The 20325-nt window shown below is 41.1% G+C and overlaps 1 protein-coding gene across 1 annotated transcript; it reads left to right on the forward strand.

The window, feature by feature from the left end:
• Positions 1–8063: 8063 nt before the first annotated feature.
• SYT15 (synaptotagmin 15) lies at positions 8064–18429 on the forward strand. Its single transcript, XM_054163813.1, has 9 exons — positions 8064–8073; positions 8715–8859; positions 11441–11633; positions 12637–12782; positions 13303–13598; positions 14374–14544; positions 15042–15162; positions 17627–17806; positions 18144–18429. The coding sequence occupies exons 2-9, from the start codon at positions 8853–8855 to the stop codon at positions 18278–18280; spliced, it is 1251 nt and encodes a 416-aa protein (XP_054019788.1). The 5' UTR covers positions 8064–8073; positions 8715–8852; the 3' UTR covers positions 18281–18429.
• Positions 18430–20325: the final 1896 nt, after the last annotated feature.

The raw sequence follows: 20325 nt of genomic DNA on the forward strand, positions 1-20325 counted from the left end.
CTTTCTACAGCTTGTGTAAATGTTCTTATTAGGCAACACCAACAGTTAACGCATACTAGAAGGAAAAAGTGAGATAAAATAAATAGTCTGAGTTCTGTAGCAATACTGCTATACGGACCGTACACATCTATACTTTCATATCAGTAGATATACTATAACAGTGATGAGAAGACTTGTAAGGAGTCTCTAAAGAGAAAGCAAATGAATTGTGTGCTCATGTCTGCCAGGGACTTCAAACACCTACCAAAAGATAAGTATCAAATAATGGGAAAAAAAAGTCTGCCATGTACAGCATCCTGTAGCTATTTTTCATGTGCCCAAGGCTCCACTAATTTTGTCCCAGGAAGCTGGTGGGACAGAAGCACTCAGGTGGAAGACTTGGGCAGGTCCAGAAAGCATTCTGCCTGCCTCTCCCTGAAGAATATCAAGGTTAGATGCAGTGTCACTGGTTTTACTGGGCTGAGATGAAAACCAAAGTAGAAATCCAAACTCCTTAATTAGGCTAATGCTATTTTCTTGCCCAAACACAGATAACTTCTCTTCTTTTGGTGTCTTTCTCCCTAGGCCCTTCTAGAGGCACCAAAAAGAGTCAGCTTTTGAAGATTTTCCTGTTACCCATGTTGGCCCTGTCTCTATCCCCATTTCATACCCACAATTTTACTGGAAGAGCTGTTCTAGATTAGACGCTCTACCTCTGTTTCAGCCTATGAAGTCAACAGCAAAGCAATGAGAAAACAATTCTATCAGACTCATTCCCTTCTGGATGCACTTGATCTCCCATTTCCATATTTCCTTTCAAAGGAAACTAACAGATCACTCTGAGAATTAACCAAATGATGTTTTATGACATGGCAGATCTTTCCTTCATGGTTTATTTTCTGAAACAGCCAATTATACACAACCTACTGAAGCTAAGAACTAGATGTTAGTCAAAGGCTAACAGTAGTTTGTGGGAGAAATTCTCATCTCAGTTACACAAGTGTGAATCTGGAGGGACTCCAGTTATTATACAATCTATAAAACAGAGGTTAAAACTAGCTATTATTTCAAAAAGCTTTTGTGATGATTAACTACCAGTAAGTAATTCTGATGTGGAAGTTGGGAGCCTGGGAATGAACAGCACTACAGAAATTTTAAGGATTCATTTCTGCCATTCACAATTATACTTCTCAATGTAATCTATTTGTTGTAGTTAGGGTGCCAACAATGCCCTCTGCAGATCTTAATCTACTATGTCCCTGGCTGATTCACCCAACCTCAATAAAATTAGCCACAATGTAACTGCCATTCTAGGCGAATATGAAAGTCAAAATTCACAAACATGAGGAAGTGGATGCAAAGGCAGAAGAGCTTGAAGACATTTCACTTTAAATGCCTGGATTTAAAGATCATTCTAGGGCTGCCAAATGGGACCAAATTTTTATTTTTTAAAGGTAATTTTTTTAGCAAGTCCTTTCATTGAATGGGGCCTACAATAAATCTGGAAAGGGACATTTTACAAGGGCTTGTAATAATAGGACAAGAGGTAATGAATTGAAGCTTGAGGATGGCAGATTTAGCCTGGATACTAGAAAAAAATTCTTTAGAGTAGGTGTGGTGAGACACTGGAACAGGTTGACCAGGAAAGTTGTGGATGCCCCCTCCCTGGAGGTGTTCAAGACCAGGTTGGACGAGGCCTTGAGCAATCTGGTCTAGTGGAAGGTGTCCCTGCACACAGCAGGAAGGTTGGAACTAGATGATCTGTAAGGTCCCTTCTAACCCAAAGCATTCTATGAATCTGTGAAAGAATAGAATAAACCAGGTTGGAAGAGACCATCAAGATCATTGCATCCAGCCCATCATCCAACACCATCTAATCAACTAAACCATGGCACCAAGCACCCCATCAAGACTCCAAAGGAATCTGTGAAAAGGATCTATTACAACTTTAAGGTTGTAAATAAATTACAGTAGGGATTTAGAAGGAAGCTGTTAACTGAATTATGCTAGAATTTCTTATCATTTGAAGGAGCTACTGATGCTACCCCTATATCATCTTTAAGTATTTCTCTATCATGAGGTAATCCTACAAACAGCATTAAGTAATTACATATAGCTGATTGCAAGCAGAATGGTCTAAAAGAGTAAATATTTCACAAAGATATCCTATTTCAAAAACACGTATTTAAATTCCACCCACTCCAATGGAAATTATAAGAATATCATATAAATGATACAAACATGTTACGTGATCTCTTGGTATAATCTCACAAGCAGTGTAACCACACTTTCAAAGTAATGATTTTCAGAAAGGTTTTCTTACAGAATATTCTTTGGCTTGAGTGTTCCGACTTGAAATCAGTTGCTCCAGAGACAATAAGCCATTTCCAACTTTTCTTCCTATTTTTCAGATGGTATATGAGCAACATTACAGCAGACTTTCAGGCTTACTTTTTCTATACGTATCTTCCAGTGACCACATCTGCCTTTCCAGCATCAGTTTTGGCTTTGCAAAAGGAAGAAGAAAGCCTCCACCTGAGCAGTCGTAAAAATAGTATCATCATTTCAGCATTCAAAACATGATTAACTACCAACAAAGGGAAATAGTCTATAAGCAAAGTGCTGTCAGACATACACAGCAAAACCTACAATATTTGATATACACACAGATGATGGGCTATGCAACTTCAGGAGAGTATATATTCACAGAAACATGGCAGGAATGTGGCACCAGAAATTAGAAAAACAGAGGGCAAAGGAAAACACACTTAAACATGTACTAGTACTTGGGGCCCCGACTCCTTAATTTGTTGTTATTATGGCAAAAATAATTTTGTCATTGCAAGTTTTTACGTGGGCTTTTAAAGGCCAAGGTTTTGCTGTAAGAAGCAAGACCTATGTATGCACAGTGAAAAATGTGCAAGCTATGTCACAGAAAAGTGTGCTAAAAATTTAGAGTATTTATAGTGCAATATCTAGGCATACAAAGCGTTAATCTCTTGCCTCACTCTCAACTGTTCCAGAGATAAACTTCCTCTGAGAACACAAAATGATTTTTCAAATTCAGCAGGTGTGAAAAGCAACTGAATTCACAGCATCAACTGAGAAACCCAGGCTGTGAATGAATCCTGGTCAAGGTTGGAATGTGCAGAACACATATTTGGTAAGGCAATACTATATACTGGGCAGCTCAAATTATCTTATATTTTAGCTGACAGCTAGATTTTTAAACAATAGAAGCAATCATACTAGCTGCTGGCTGGCTGCAGCCAGAACCATAATCTGGCACACAGCTGATGCAGAGAAACATCCTTTGTTGCTCTCAGGCTCTCCTATACCACATGCTGGAAGGAGGCACATTCAGACATGCGGCAACCAGGAGTTAAGTTTGGTTTACACTAATTTTAGTTCCTTCAAGTACACTAATGTAGAGGATGAAACAGGGAACCTATAAAGAATTAGGGCTAAGATTAACAATCAGAGATAAAGGAGGGTGAAACTGTGTTCCTCCCATGATCCATTTATTTTGATTTCCAACTGGTGCAAGAACTCAGCACAGGAAGACTAGAAAACAGGAAGTTTGCACAGTATCAAAATTAAACCTCCCTGCTTAGCAACTTAACCATTAATTCCTTCCACACTTGGAAATGGTGGAGAGAGGTAGCGAGGTCTCTTCCAAGTTCACCCCATCCCATCCACTGAAATGAGATGAAGCAGCAAATAGTTGCTACTACTCAGACCTACACACTTCACGTCCCTCTACAGGAACAGCACAGCTGGTGAAGATCATTTTGGCCATTTGGTCGCATTCTGTAAAGCAGTCAGATGCTTAATGCAGTTCTACTGCTCCTCACAGAAAAGGGAGCTCAAGCAAGAACACGCTAATAGATAGTAAACAGTTGTTAGTCAACTACAAGCTTTCAGTTATCTCAAACTTGCTTGTCGATATCATCCTGAGAAACGCAAGCCTTTTGAGCAAAACCAATTCCATACCTCAGCACTACTACTAATTCAATGCAGAAATTAAAACAGCAAGAGAATTCACCATGCAGTACTTAATAACTAAATTGAAAGTACAACAATAAAATATATGGAGCTTTTTTGAGTACTAATAATCTAAATAACTTCCTACTAATGCAAGACTCAGAAATTAACAGGAAAAAGCTAAACCAGATCTATAGCAGAATTTTTTAAATGCAATTAAAATAACTCTAATATTACACAGAAACAGACAGTATTTAATTAGAATCCTATTGGTTTAATTCCTATGCATTTCTTTTAGATTAAATAGTACTATGCAAATGCATGCAACAGCTGTGAACAAAATAAGCATGAATAATGCAAAAAGCAAGAAGTGAATGTGAATTAATTTTGTTTCTGAACTATGCATGAGTGATTTTATTAATTAAGATCTGTTCCGTTACTTTTATTATGCATGCAACACATTAAAGGTCATTACATTTATAACAACAAAAAGGGAAATCTGTAATTGCAATTTCCTAAGGAGATTTCTTTCTCTTCCTCTGTGTTTATGCATTTTGTTAAAAGTTTGAAAGATGGACATGCCAATTTCTTACCACAGGAATTTTTCAGATTGAAGTTACTAATACCAAAGTATTCTTCTCAGCAGAATGGTCCAGGCTGGAAGGCACCTCCAAAGGCCATCTAGTTCAACCTCCCCACAGTAAGCAGGGACATCCCCAATTAGACCAGGCTACCCAGGGCCTTGTCGAGCCTCACCTTGAGTATCTCCAGGGAGAGGGCCTCAACCACCTCCCTGGGCATCCTGTTCCAGTGTTCCACCACCCTCATAGTGAAGAACTTGTTCCTAACATTCAATCTACATCTGCTCTTCTCCAGCTTAAAGCCACTGCCCCTTGTCCTGCCACTGCAGGCCCTTGTAAACGGTCTCTCCCCATCCTTCCTATAGAGGCCCCCTTCAGGTACTGGAAGGCTGCTATCAGGTTTCCCCAGAGCCTTCTCTTCTCCAGGCTGAACAACCCGTCTCGCTCAGCCTGTCCTCATAGCAGAGGTGCTCCAACCCCTTGATCCTTTTCGTGGCTCTCCTCTGGACCCTCTCTATCAGGGCAATGTCCTTCCTATATCAAGGGCTCCAGATCTGCACACAGTACTCCAGATGAGGTATCACCAGAGCAGAACAAAGTGGCAGAATCACCTCTCTCGATCTGCTGGCAATACATCTTTTGATGCGGCCCAGGATGTGATTGGCCTTCTGGGCTGCAAGTGCACACTGCCTGCTCATGTCTAGCTTCTCATCCATCAGCAACCCCAAGTCCTTTTCCTCAGGGCTGCTTCCTAACACCTCATCCCCCAGTCTGTATTGATAATGAGGATTGTTCTGGCCCAGGTGTAGAACTTTGCACTTGCTCTAACTGAACCTCATGAGATTCACCTGGGCCCACCTCTCCAGCTTGTCCAGGTCCCTCTGGATGACATCCCATCCCTGTGGAGTATCAACACCACCACTCGGCTTGCTGTCATCTGTACAGTTGCTGCTGGTGCAGTGTCACTGATAAAAATATTAAACAGTACAGGTCTCAGTACAGACCCCTGAGAGACACCACTTGTCACTGCTCTCCCTCTGGACTTCAAGCCATTGAGCAACTCCCTCCAGATGTGACCATCCAACCAATTTCTTAACCACTGAACAGTCCGCCCATCAAATCCATATCTCTCCAACTTGATGAGCAGGATGTAGTGGGGGATTGTGTCAAAGGCCTAGATCACATCCACAGGTCATCCCTTATCTATGGACATAGTCACTCCATCATAGAAGGCCACTAGGTTACTCAGGCAGGACCTGCCCCTAGTAAAGCCATGCTGGCAGTCTTGAATCACCTCCCTGTCTTCTATCTACCTCAGCACAACAACTAGGAGGATCTGTTACATGATGTTCCCAGCCACAGAGATGAGGCTGACAGGTCGGTAGTTCTCATGGTCCTCCTTTCTACCCTGTTAAAAAACAGGTGTGGTGTTTCCTTTCTTCCAATCCCCAGGGGCCTCACCTGACTGCCAGGACTTTTCCAGTATCATGGAGAGTGGCTTGGCAACTACAGCAGCTAGTTCCTTCAGGACTCTGGGATGTATTTCATCAGGTCCCATGGACTTGCATGTCTTTAGACTCCTCAGCTAATCATGCATCCTGCCTTCACTTACAGTGGGAGAGACTTTGTCACCTTGGTCTCCAACTCTTGGGCCATCAACGTGAGAGCTAGGAATAGGGCATTGCCAGTGAAGAATGAGACAAGAATCTCAGCCTTCTCCCTCATCTGTTGATATAATTTCCTTACTGTTGCTCATCACGGGGGAAGGAGGTGTGCGTACATTTTCTTTAACCTTCGTTTTCTGGTTAATATACTTGTAGAAGCCTTCCTTATTTTTCTTTACATGCCTTGCCAAGTTCAGTTTCAGCTGTACCTTGGCCTTCCTGACCTCCTTCCTACATAGCCATGCAATGTCCCTATACTCTTCCCAGGATGCCTGCCCCTCCTTGCATTTCCTGTGTAGCCCACTCTTGCTCTTCAGTTTGACCAGCAGGTCATGGCTCAACCATGGGGGTCTCTTGCCCTCCTTTCCCAGTTTCTTACAGGTGGGGACTGAGATCTTCTGTGCTCTACAGAGAGGATCCTCAAATATCCACCAGCTTTTTTCAGCTCCCTTGTCTGTGAGAGCCATTTCCCATGGGAACTCTTTGAAGAGCTGGAAGTTTGCTTTCTTAAAATTTGGAGTCCTAACTGCCTTTCTCATAGGCTTCATACTCCTTAGGACAGTGAACTGCACTAGCACATGATCACTGAAGCCCAGGCTACCTTCAACTTTGACATCCCTGATGACTTCACTAGCATTTGTGACCAACAGATCCAACAAGGCATCTCCTTGAGTAGGGCTGTTAATTTCTTGTCTCAAGATGCTGTCATCTAGGCACTCCAGGAGCCTCCTGGATTGCCCACAGCTAGCCATGCTGCTTTTCCAACAGATGTCAGGGTCATTAAATTCCCCCAGCAGAATGAGAACTTGTAATCATGATGCCTTCTCAAACTGGAGTAAGAAGGCTTCATCAATGGGCTCCACTTGGTCAGGTGGCCTGTAGTAGAGTTCTTACCACAAGGCTCCCGTTGTTGTCCTGATCCCTAATATCTATCTATTCAACATGCTCATGTCTATTCTTTAGTGATAACTTCTTGCACTACCTCTTTCTTTACACAGAGGGTACACCTCCACCCCGTCTTCCTCTCTTGTCCCTTCTTAACAGCTTGTAGCTATCGATGGCCACATTCCAGTCAGGATTCATCCCACCAAATTTCCATAATTGCCACTATGTTGTAGCTTTCCTGTTGCAGCAGTATAGCTTGCAACTGCTGTTTGTTGCCCATGCTGCGTGCACTGGTGTAGAGACACTGCAGCCAGTCTGCAGGCCACGTCACATTCTTGGAGGGGCACTTCAATGATCCCCTAAGGCACATCGTGGCAGCTACCCTCCTGTTTCCTATTACCCAGAGGCTCTTGATTTAGCTCTGCAGTGTTCAGGGCATGCTTCAATGCAAAAGGTTGGAAGCCCTTACTATCATCCTATCTGAATCATAGTTTTCAAAGTTCTTTTATGTTGGTTTTTTTTTGTTTTGTTTTTGGTTTTGTTTTTGTTTTTTTTAAGGCTGACAGAGGGATTTATTTATCAGAACAGCTACTTCTGCGCCTATTTCCACACCCTGCCAGGAGAACTGTTACTGAAAACCCACCGACGGTGGTCTCTCCCCACCCACACTCCTGGGTCTGCACGAAGAGGCCAGGTAGGGGTGGAATTTCCGAGCATATCCCTTTCCTTCTTTCGATCGGAAACAGACTTCTCTGCTTTTAACTCGTCTTTCGGTCTCCCCCGTGGGCTACCCGGGAGGCCGGAGGCGGGCGGGGGAGGGACTGCCGGCCCCACGGTATTGGCAGCTGGCACAGTGCCTGCAGCTCCAGAGCTGGAGTGGGCAGCGGGCAGCTGCAGACTGCGAGCGAGCCGGCCAGCCAGCGGGGCGAGCGCAAGTAAGAGCGCGGCCGCGACTGCCGGAGCCAGAAGACCCGTGCCCGGTAAGTGCCGTAGTGGACGCGAGGGTGGGGGGAAGGGGCTGCGACAGCTTGGCCGGGAGAGGGAGGGCGGCTGGGGAGGGCTCGGCTCGGTCCTCAGAGCACAGGCAGCCGGCTCGGCGGTGCGCAGTTCGCCAAGGCATGCCCCTGCCGGCCACGAAGCCAGCTGGGCAGCACGACCCCTCCGCGCCTGTGACTAGCGCTTGGGGAAGGAGTGGGCGAGATGTCACCTCAGACCAGTGCTCTGAACTCAAACGAATGCAAACCCACCCTCTACCGGCGCCGGCCCAGGGGCACAGCAGCCAGCTGCGGAAAGCTGCAGCTCCTTCAGGCACCAGTGACCTCCTTCTGGGGCCGGTCTGTTCGCGGACATTGAGAAAGAGGCAGAGTCGATGCACAATGTATCCCCCACCCCCAAAGACCTGAGTTTATACGGAACATATGCTTATACTGTAAATGTTAGTAATTCCAAGTATTTATAGAAGAATTAAAGCTTTTGATAGAGAGTTGGCTGGTTATAACTCCAACAGGCTTACTGCAAAGTTGACAAAAAGCTTAACAAGAGTATGTCATCAGGCACTAAGCAACAAAGGATCCGATCTCGGGGGAGACAGATGATGACCATCAACATTTCTCTGTGCTAGGATAAACCTGGTACTTGTGAATGGTGGACAGTCCCCCAGCACAAGCCCTTCAGAGATGAAGAGGTGCAACAGCTCTCTTCCGTCTCCAGCTGCCATCACTCTGTACCACAGCAGAACACAATACATCAGTTAACCACGATGACAGGTAGTTATTAAAAAAGATACGTTTTCTCCCTGGACACAATCAGTGGTTAATGTTGTGACTAATGCTACTCTGTGCCCCACGTTACTGGCTCTGTTGCTGATCTAATTAGGTAAGACAGACTAAGGAGTCAAATTCTTCTTACCCTCATGAAATCATAGGTAGCTTTATTGAAATGGGTAAAACTTCACATCTACCCCTGTGCAAAAATAAAAAAGGAGAATATGAGCTACTGGCAATGGGTTGATCATAAATAGATAGTATCATTTGGAGTGAACAAATTCAGTACATTAAATTCATAAGCAAAGAGACTGGAAACTTCCTAACTCCAAAACCCATGCTCAGCTTCGGAGCTACTGCTTTACAGGGGACAAACTGGTTATGGGGAACAGGAAGGGTGCTGAGAGCATTAAAGATTTGGAAATGGACAGAACAGGTTAAACAGACATAAGCCTACTGAGCTTGCTTGAAATGCTAACCTTTTAAGATACCCATCTCAGACAAACCCCTCAGCAATATAAACATTTGCAGTGTTGATAGTACACCTGTATGAAGTAAACAGTTTCTATTATGTTCATAAGCATTGAACTAGTTTTTCTGCATCTAGCCTACTAAACTGTAGTAAAATGTCAATGTAAGTGAAGATACACTTGAGTATGCCCTATAAAACTAAGAGGAACAGATTGAATTTCTGTGCTCAGGACTGCATTTGTTATATATTTCCTCATACTCTGCATTCCTACCATAGAAAACGAAGTTACCAGTTTAGTACAGCCAGACTTGTCCCTGTATCAACATCAACCCGTATCAAACAGACACTTGACTCCCATTCCTTAGAGTAAGTCATGTACTAATAGACGAGCTAAATGCTGAAATCTAGCCTGCCCACCTACCAGTGGAAAGGATAAGAAAGTGCTTGTTGCTGTAGTATAGCCATGAGCAGGGTGGTTGCTACATGGTGCTTGGGAGACATGAGTGATTATGAGGCTCACAGGGAAGCAATCAGACAATTCTTGTGGAGAGCTAAGGCAACACATCTGGAAGGCAGCTGCAAAAATAATTTGGCTCCTATGACTGTACCAAGTGTAGGAAAATGAAATAGGCTCAGGTAAAGACCTTTGAGGCATCACAGCCAGGTTAATTTTATAGCAGAAGGTATTTACATAAGTATTCGGTAGCCGAAGGACATTTCTTATCACCTATTGCAACATGGCTACAATGAGAAAGATCAGTAGTATGTGTATTTACAATTCACTTATGCTCCTTATAGTTCTAATCCATACATGAAACTGTACCATTATTACTAGTGTTGAACAATTATTTTCTGCTTGTATTGTCTATATTGTTACCGGTACCATCACATAGAGGCAGGTAATCGCAGGGTATTTAAGCAAGCACCGAAAGATAAAAAGGAGAAAAGTATAAAGCACAATCAAGGCTATCTCTAATTAAAAGCAGAGAAGAGGAAAAAATTCCATACAAGTTAGTGAGAGGACACCAGGTCACTTTGCTGCTCCTGTTTCAGGGGAGACTGAGAACTGGCAGTATACAAGTACTCAGCTGATCCAGAGCTGCCAAGTGGGAGACAATTCTGCAGCTGAGGCTCATTTTCAGACAGAGGATATTCTGGCAGGATCCATTCTCAGTTCAGATCTAGTCACATCTCCATGTACCAGTACTAATTTAATGGTAGGCCAAGACAAGTTGGCCATAAAGTACAGTGTAGTAGTGGTCCTTGCAGCCTTTTACTTCAGCATACTTGGCAAGCATAAGAAAACAATGAACTGAGCCCACTGTCAATGGACTACCCTCAGTCTACTGATGAATTGTTAGAATTCCTCATATTCTTACTACAGACACTGACTTTTTTAAAAAACAATCCCCAAATTATACAAGATTTAGTTTTATCTAAAGTAATCAAGATTCAGGAAAGAGTGTTTAATGGACACTTAAGTTTGATTTCACAGATCAGGAAACATGTATCCCTAAACCAAAAACAACCCAGAGCTTTGCTTTGTTCCTTATGCCAGAATCTAGTCTCAATTCAACATAGATGAATAGTTGGAAAAATAAACCCAACTGAAATAATAGTACCTTTTGTAGTAGGTGCTCCTACGTTCTGTTATGAAAGCTCTAGCACTTCTGCTACAATAAGGTAAATACTTATGCTAATATATAAGAGCCTAAAAACTCCTTGGGTTTGGGTTTTTTAATGCTATCTATCATACTGGCAATGATTGCAATGTAAGAGATACTGGAATACAAAGTGACCTGGTGTCCTCTCACCAACTTGTATGGAATTTTTTCCTCTTCTCTGCTTTTAGTTAGAGATAGCCTTGAGTATTTGGAATACTTTTACTTTTGGAATACTTTCTAATCTTTCACTGCTGATGTCAAATCTTCAGGAGCTGCATCACACTATAACCCAAAACAAAAATATGCATGAGTGGAACCTTACATTTAGAAATAATTTTGGAATGCACATTGGATAAATTTGTCAGCTTTAGTATTTCTGTCTACTCCAAAAATGTACATAACTTTGATTGTCCTAATGCTTTATGTGCTTCTGTTTGAACAAAACTAGCAGTTGCTGTTGCTGGAGGTGTAATAGGAGGCATTCTCTTACTTGTTCTCATTGGAGTAACTATGTACCTGCTCTGGAAAAAACTTTACTACCTCCTTTCTTACCAAAAGCTCACCAGTTCTGTCAAACCAAGAAATGGAAGTGGAATTTTCCAGGCTCAGTTAACTTCTGAAATCCAACCCAAGAGCATAAGGTACATATTTTTGTTGTTTTTAAAGCATACACTATTGGTAATTTCAACTTGCAAAATCTCAGGTGAGGGAGTGGTCCAAGTGTATGCACATACAGAAATAAATGAGACCACAAAATTACACGGAAATGTCAGACATGTTATGTTTTGTTCCCTAAGGAAAAGAATACTCTAGCTATAAATGCAATGATTATTGAATTATATGCACTGACCTTGCAGTACTGGGTTGAAGGTTGGACTAGCTGATCTTGAAGGTCTCTTCCAAAAATATTCTCTGATTTCTGTAAAATCATAGAATGGCTGGAAGGGACCTTAGAGATCATCTCAAACCTCCCATGCCATGGGCAGGGACATCTCTTACCTAGACTTGGCTGGTTAACGGCCCATCCAACCTGGCCTTGAACATCCCCAAGGAGGAGACATCCACAGCCTCCCTGTGCAGCCTATTCCAGAGTCTCACCACCCCCATTCCAAAGAACTTCTAAGACCCAGTCTAAACCTACTCTCCCTCATTTTAAAACAGTTCTCCCTGTCCTATTGCTATATACCCTTATGAAAATTCCCTCTTTGTCCTTCCCATAGGATCCCTTCAGGTACTGGAAGGCAGCTTTAAAGTCATACTGGAGGCTTCTCTTCTCTAGGCTGAACAACTCCAGCTCAGAGATAATACATTCAAGTGTAACTGGTTAATGGATAGCTTTAGCTATTAGCTTTGAGGCTCTAAACCAAGCAGCAGCAGTTAATTATTTGTTATCTTTGCAAGATCATTTCTAAAGGAGAAGAAAAAGTGAGGGATCTGTCTGAAGAATTAAAATCTTGTGTCCCTTGCTGGACCTTTTGGTATTACAGAAATGAAATAAACTGCAAACCAATAATTTTTTATTTTTTTTAACCTATGCAGCTCTATAGTACAAAACTAGGAGCTAAGAACAGTAAATGTATTACTGTTACCAAGTCTGGTTTCCATATTTGCACCAGAAGAGTCAGTAGCTGTGGTTGTTTCAAGCAGATCCAGAAGTGTCCCATTTATTATTCCACCAACACTGCATGGGCAAGACTGGATTAACCTGACAAATGAAGAACAAGTCCAGGAAGAAAGTGACCCCTACATGATTCCTCAGTCTGGGCCACGGTCATCATTTCATTCTTTGGGTATGGCAGTGCAAAAATGGGACTCTAAGGGCACTATTTTAAGGGCTAACTAATAGTATGAAGCATGTTTATTTGGGGCATACCAGATATGCATTACATAGTCTGAGCCTTAAACACTGCATGCATGTGTATATTTATACATATAGAAATTGGGTCAGAACATAACCATACAGAGCACAGAGCAAACAGTGATCTCTCTTCCTGGGTTTTGTAAAGCCACAACATGAGTGTAACTCAGGAAGAGTGATTGTTGCCCCCAGAAACAGCAGAGTGACCACCTGCAGACTGCAACAGCAAATACCTCAGCTACAGTCACAGTAATAAGAGAAAGAAAAGCAGAGTGGTGCAGCTTGTCACTACTTCTCCAAATTTGAAGGAAAAGGAATTAAAATATCAAGTCTATGCAAAAAAGGATTGTTAAAGAAATCAATGTGATTTCTTCTAATGCAGGAGTGGTTATAAAAATGCCTGCTACAATCTTGAAATTAATCTGATGGTGCTTGCTTTTAATTTCATGAAGCTGGATCTTACATTGTGGGGACCGTTAACCCAGAGTTGTACAAGTTTCCTGAAGACAAAAGTGAGACGGATTTTCCTGAAGGCAACATTGGCCGCCTCTGGTTCTCCATAGAATATGAGCACGAGTCAGAAAGGCTCCTGGTCTCCTTGATCAAAGTCAGAAAACTGCAGCCTCCTGCTGATTCCTGTAGTCCCTTTGTGAAAATCTACTTGCTGCCTGATGAAAGAAGCTACTTGCAGTCTACAACAAAATGCAAAACCCTGAACCCCCAGTTTGATGAAAACTTTGTTTTTCAGGTACTTTTCCTTTTGATGAAACAGATCTCTGTCTGAATATTGACTTCTCAAGTGCCAGCATGTGCTTTGTGAAAATTAATTTTCTACAAATTTCTACTACTTACTAGTCACTTCTACTGGAGAAAGATTTATTACTGGTACTACTGGAGATTCTGGGCTACTGAAATTTATGCCTCCAGAACTCATCTTACTTGTGGTCTGCACCAAAATAAAAGATTCCATAACTTACCCTGGGAATGATGAAAAGTCCAGTTGAACTACAGCTAAGCAGCTCTGTCTAACAGCTCTAGAAGTCCAAAGTAACCAATACTGAAGGAATGCTTTCACAGCTTTTCATTTCTTTTCTGTGGAAGCAAGCTAGAAACTAGAACTCATGAGAAGTCTGGTGCGCTATTTGTGTAGTGCTGTAAAACTAGGAGCTCAGCTCCCTATGTGAAGAGGAATCACAAGACAAAAGCTTTCCAACAGAGTTTGTGTTTCACAAACCTGAGAAATGGATGTTTACAGATTTCTAAGCATTTGTGTGTGAATATACCATGTAAGTACAACTGTGTAAGTTGAAAAATGGCCATCTACCTTCACATTTTTCAAATGGACCCAAAGTTTAAAAATCCAAGCTAAACTGAAACAAAATTAAGAAAGTGGACTTCAAACAATCAAAGGAAATCTCCACCTACCTTTAATACACTTTCAAAAATTCTTCCTTTGAAGTCACACTAGAGTAGAAAACTGAGATGTTTTATAATATTAATATATTCTTCCTTTTCCTGTACAGGTTTCCAGTAAAATGTTGTTTCAAAGGACTCTGAAGTTTTTGGTTTATCATGTTGACAAACAGAAAAAACACCATCTCCTAGGCCAAGTTATCTTCCCACTGAAAAATGAAACGTTAACTGATGACAACAAGCTGGTCATATGGAGAGATCTGGAGAAAGAAAACTTAGAGGTATGTGGATACCAGGCTGCATGGCGTTGTGGAATTCTGTCATCTTACAAGTATTGGAGGGGAAGAGCTGGAGCATGTCGTGTCAAATAGATCAAGCGCTTTAGCATTTAATAAACATTTGAAATTATCAACCCATCTTACCAACCCACATCTGTTATATAGGGATTATACACTGGCTCAGAAACAGTTGCATGACTTACACCAGAAAGAATCTTTTATTTGCTTCTGTTTTGAATTAATAAGCAGAAAAAAGCACAAGAGGCAAGGAAATAGGCATCACCTGGCTGAGATAGTAACTTAAAGCATCAAGAAGGTCGATTAATTAATTTGCTCTATAAAATGCCACACCAGCACAAACAAAACCATTACAATTCACTCACATGCTTTAGTATTGTAGAAACCACTAGTATGAAGAAGACCCTTCCTCTCCCCCTCATTTGTCTGTGTAAAGAAAGACTTTTTCAGATACATTTAACATGTATTCTCTGTTATCAAAGCCTCCTTCAGAATATGGCGATATCCAGTTCTCCCTCAGCTACAATGACTACCTGGGCCGACTCACTGTAGTGGTTCTGAGGGCAAGGGGATTAAAACTCCAGGAGGAGAACCATGCTGTCAGTAAGTGTGATTGTGTGATTCCTCTCTGCTATCAGCTCCATAACTCTTGTTTCCATTTGCTCTTCCCTCATTTGTCCACCCATGCTTGTGCTGAGCAGCGCTAAAAGAGCAATTCATGTGATTTGAGTGAAAACAAGCCATACTTTGCCAGTGGGGTAATTCCGTTTTGATAGCTCACTTCTGCTATGTTTTGATTTTGTTTCATAATCAATTGTTTGTCTCATGTCATCAGCAGCAATTTTTTCTTCTGCTTTAATACAGTAAATAACATCCAGAGAAGGCAGAATTTCAGACACTAACATATTAACAGACCCCAGAGGTAACAGATGCAGGACAATTGCTTACACTGTAAAGCTGTCTTGAGGAGAACTGAATTGGGGAAAAAACCCTCCCATTTTAGGACAGCCTGGCTGTTGTTCCAAGGACCATGGTATGGAGTCCATTTTTCTCCCTTAATCTAAGTGGGAGTTTTATGGTATGTCATGCTTATGTGTCCGTGTCTTCAGACACCGAGTGTAGAGATTACCTCAAAATGTTGTTTGAAATTTAAACGTTCAAAGCAAAGATAGATGGAAGAACCAAACTTGTGTTAGAAGCTGCAGTGTTTTTTTTTTTTTTTTTGTGGTGAAGGGCTTTGAAATTAAGAAAAAAAAAAAAAGAAAAATACACCCAGTAGTTACAAAAAGAGATTTAGTTCTCTATATGAAGATACCAACTGTGAAAGTTTTTTGGGGTTTTTATGCTGTTAGTAGGATGTTATCTACAAATTACATCCTCTAAAATGAGGAAATCTAAGTAATGTTAGAGATAATTTACCCTGTCAGGGTAAAATTCATAAATGAAGAAACATAGAGTTACATGACAAGAATACAGATATTTCTAACCACCACTTGTTTAATATGTTAGAATGTATCAATTTAGACAATGAATAACTAGGATAAGGATGGCCAGAAAAAAAAAAAATCTCACTGGTTCATGACAGATGAACAAAGTAGCATTATGAACTAAGAGCCAATGTTCTAATATTGCATCATCTCAGACAAAAGATGGAGAACACATTTCTTAATAAATCGTGTCCTTGCCTGCAGGTTGTTGTGAAGTTTTGTAGCACAGAGACAGAACTCTGATTCTTTCTACAAATCTAACGTTAATCTGCCATGTGCTGGTGTATCTCAGATTACCATCATAAGACTCACAGGCACAGTCTGGAAAGATGTGCTGGCAGAAGGCAATTCTTCAGAATATATCACTAAGAAAAAAGGGAAGTTAAATAAATTAGGTGTTATTTCCTCCAACAATACCCTTCCAAGTATGATTTAGAGTCCACAGATTCTCTGGTAAAACCTGAAGAAGTCAGAATAAAACCTTATGTATGAACAGTGACTAAATAGTGAAACACTAATATGCAGTATAGGACTGCAAGGAAGACATTTAATTTCAAACTCAAATCACTGAATTAAACATATTAAGAAGTAATAAGAAAGTAATGAAAAGTCAGACTTTGTGCAAGTAGTTCTACCATTAAAAGAGTTTGTTCTAGTAACCCTGCATCCTCTGAAACAGTAATGAGAGCCTACTAGATCAGTGGAAATAACAAGGGCATATGAGGAGTCTGTCAGTACTGTTATTCACTATTTTTTGGTTTTCTATATAGACAAACTTTAATGAACCGAATAGCAGGGAGTAATAAACAGAGCAGCAGCATGGAATCCAATACTGCTTCACTGGAAAATAAGAAACCTTTAGCCATTGGTTAAGCTTATGTTTCCACATGCTTGTCACTACACTTTTTAGAAGGGTAGGGAAGAATGGAAAATGTCAGGCTGCTTTGGATCTCACTGACAGATCTACTGAATAAACCCACAAGGTCTCCTTCAGGAAGCATAGTACAATATTTTCTGTGGCTCTTCCTACAATCACACACAATTTTGCTAATTTTCCAGAAAAGCAAAGAGCATCAATCTTTTTGTAAAATATTTTAAGAATTCCTTAGCACTGGGCTAGAAGTAATTAGTAAAAATCTTCTAAGGATTCTTCTTTGATTAAGAGAATCTGTTTCCCTGAAATGTAACCAGTCCAAGCACAGGCTCTACAACACAGCTCCTCCCTCATGTTGGATTGAGCAACTGTGATCAAATATATCAAACCACTGACTCAAACTCAGCCTTCGGAAAAGTCCACATGCCATGAAGCGAAGGTACAAGAATAAGATCAATGATGCAGGGTAACAAATGAAACAAAGGCTGCTACTTTGAACAGCACTTAAATTAGAAAGTGCACTGCAAAACTGCATCCCAAGCACTTTGGGTAGCCCCTGCATAATGTTAAACATTGCCATGCTGCCAGGTGCATTTCATTACTTGTTCATGATCTAGTTTTACACTTAACTCCTGAAAGCAAGAAATTCAATAAGCCTCCTCCCACCAACCTCCAAGCTATTTTCTTGAACTTCTTTTTCTCCAAGGTGTGTATGTCGAAGTCACAGTGATGAACCGTAGTAAAGTCATCAAAAGAAAGACGACAGCAGCTGTTCTAGGATCTCCCAATCCAGTGTATAATGAGACCTTCAGTTTTAAGGTGGATCAGACAGAGCTGGATACAGCAAGCCTGAGTCTATCTGTGCTCCAGAGTGCCAAGGGAGAAAGTAAGCTATACAAGTTATTACTATTAAGATGCTATAAATCTGTCATGTATTGCAGATACATAAACTTGGGAGTTACAAATTCCTTCTCTGCAACAATCATAAAACATAAAAAAAGTCTGAGGTATTGCACAGCCTGCTTCCTTAACAAGCATAGCAGCTTCTTTTTAGTAAGTGTATGTCTCTTTCAGAGGCTAAAGATCAATTTAATGAAGATACAATTAAAATAACTAAACTAGATACTGTTCGTACATGGTGCTGTAATCCTTATCTAATTTAAGGCAGGATTTCAAAGCATTCACAGCTGTTAATCACTAACTGCCTTTTTTTTTTAACCTAGAAACACTTCTGCTAGGACGTGTAGTGGTTGGGCCTTTCATGTACACCCGTGGCAAAGAACTAGAACACTGGAATGAAATGATCAGTAAGTCCAAGGAGCTGATTAAACGATGGCATGCTCTCTGCCACAGCAAGTAAACGCCACAGATAAAAATCCCAAATACCTTAAAATGCAAAAGCTCTCACTATCATTCATAATGTAATGACAAAGGGTATAAAATCTTTGACCACTTTACACACCTAAGTAGACAACAGTAAAATACAAATTCTTTCCTTGCCCAAATGCAAATAGACTTGGTCCCTGGTAGGCTAGAACTTGATCTTTTCCTCTCTTCAAAATATATTTCCAGTTTAATTAGTACACAGCAGAGTAAACAAAACAGGAATACAAACAGCCTCCCAGTAGTAGTTATTTTGACTACTAAATTCCAATGCTTGGTCATGAGTTCTAGGCACAAATCATCATCATATGGAAACAGCCCAAAACAACCTAGGAATTATCAGTAATAATACCAGGCTTAACTGTCCACTGCATTGTATCACCAGAGACAGGGATGGAAACCCAGTAAGCATGCCAAAACAAAGCTCAAAAGACATTTACTCTAGTGAACTGACAATTTACTTAGCAGCATGATATTTAAAACCTCTTCTAAATATGAGTGGTGGAAAGCACTGAGTACTTATTGATAAACCCCAGAAGCATCTGGTCACCTGCCTCGGCACAGTGTATGTTTTGCCATAACTCGGATGTTTTCAGCTGACCCCAACATACAACACCTAATGGAGAAGCATAAAAGAAGCCCTGAAATCACAAACAATTGGAGGTTTGCAGGAGTGCTGGAGCACTCTGAGAAAGAAATATAAAGGACCAGTCCTGTCCTTACATATTTCTACCTAAGTGCATCTCTGCTGGAGACAAAGCATTGATTACAGGAACCTTGGGTTTGACCTAGTATGACCATTCTTACATGAAAAATCCAATTAGCTTAAGCCCCCAGGACATATGTCTGTTTTAGTAGTAGGCTTTTATTAAGTCAATTCCTGTTCTGTAAAACAATTCAGAGAAATTTTTAGTCACAATAAATAGGACATTCTTCCCTTGTTAATTGTTCACTGGGCACCTGAACTATCTACCTTTCACACTGTACAGTCATAAACCAGAAACTATTGCAGAAAAACATTCTGCAGAGTTCTGTTCCAAGATGACCATAATCTCTACTGAAACAAAGCCAACCTCCTTTCAAACAGGATACAATATTAATTAATTCAATACATGAAAAAAGAGATAGTTCTCTGGGGCAATGAGCACAGTTCCTGTTTTGATATTATGACTTAAAGGAATTATTGTACATGAGAATATATCTGAGAGGAATTGTAAGGTAACAGACTTGACCTCACATGAGTGAGTCCAGAAGAGGGCCACAAAGATGATTCCAAGGGCTGGAACACCTCTGGTAAGAGGATAGGCTGAGAGCTGAGGCTGTGTGGCCTAGAGAAGACTCTTGAGGGACCTTAGAGGGAAGGACCTACAGGGTGTCTAGACACAGGACAAGGGGCAATGGTTTGAAGCTGAGGGAGAATAGGTTTAGACTGGATCTTAGGAAGAAATTCTTCAGTATGAGGGTGGTGAGACTCTGGAATATGCTGCCCAGGGAGGCTATGGATGCCTCCTCCCTGGGTTGGATGAGGCCCTGAGCAGCCGAGTCTACTTGAGAGATGTCCCTGCCCACAGCAGGGAGGTTGGTTTAGATGATATCTAAGGTCCCTTCCAACCTAAGCCATTCTATGATTGTATGGTTCCCAGACACATAACATTTAATGGAATTTCACAAAATGTTCAACCCTCATCTCTGTTAAATGACTAATGCCACTACCCCCACACCCAATGAGCTGTTTTCAAATTTTACTCCTACAAAATCACTGAAAACCAATCAACAGATACATGTTGAATCTGGGATGGAAAACTGTGTATAAACTTTGTGATAACATTACAACAATAAAGCCATTTAATCAAATGTATTATGTTCCTCTTTATGAATTAAGTCATGCCTATAAACATTGAAGATCTTACAAGTAAACTGTTAAGAATGCTTCAGACAGGATTACGAGCTTGTGCAGGAAGATGCATGTAGGGCACAGAGTTTGTTGACAAATACCTGAAGTCAGAAGTCACCCGTCTGACT

The sequence above is a fragment of the Dryobates pubescens genome, chromosome 8, assembly GCF_014839835.1.
Source record: "Dryobates pubescens isolate bDryPub1 chromosome 8, bDryPub1.pri, whole genome shotgun sequence".
In the NCBI taxonomy this organism is placed as follows: Eukaryota; Metazoa; Chordata; class Aves; order Piciformes; family Picidae; genus Dryobates; species Dryobates pubescens.

What these genes read in the sequence shown, in the direction of transcription:
- SYT15 (XM_054163813.1), top strand. An exon ending in GGAGGAGAACCATGCTGTCA is followed by an intron (nt 15,163 to 17,626) that starts GTAAGTGTGATT and finishes TTTTTCTCCAAG; the next exon opens with GTGTGTATGTCGAAGTCACA. An exon ending in CCAGAGTGCCAAGGGAGAAA is followed by an intron (nt 17,807 to 18,143) that starts GTAAGCTATACA and finishes TTTTTAACCTAG; the next exon opens with AAACACTTCTGCTAGGACGT.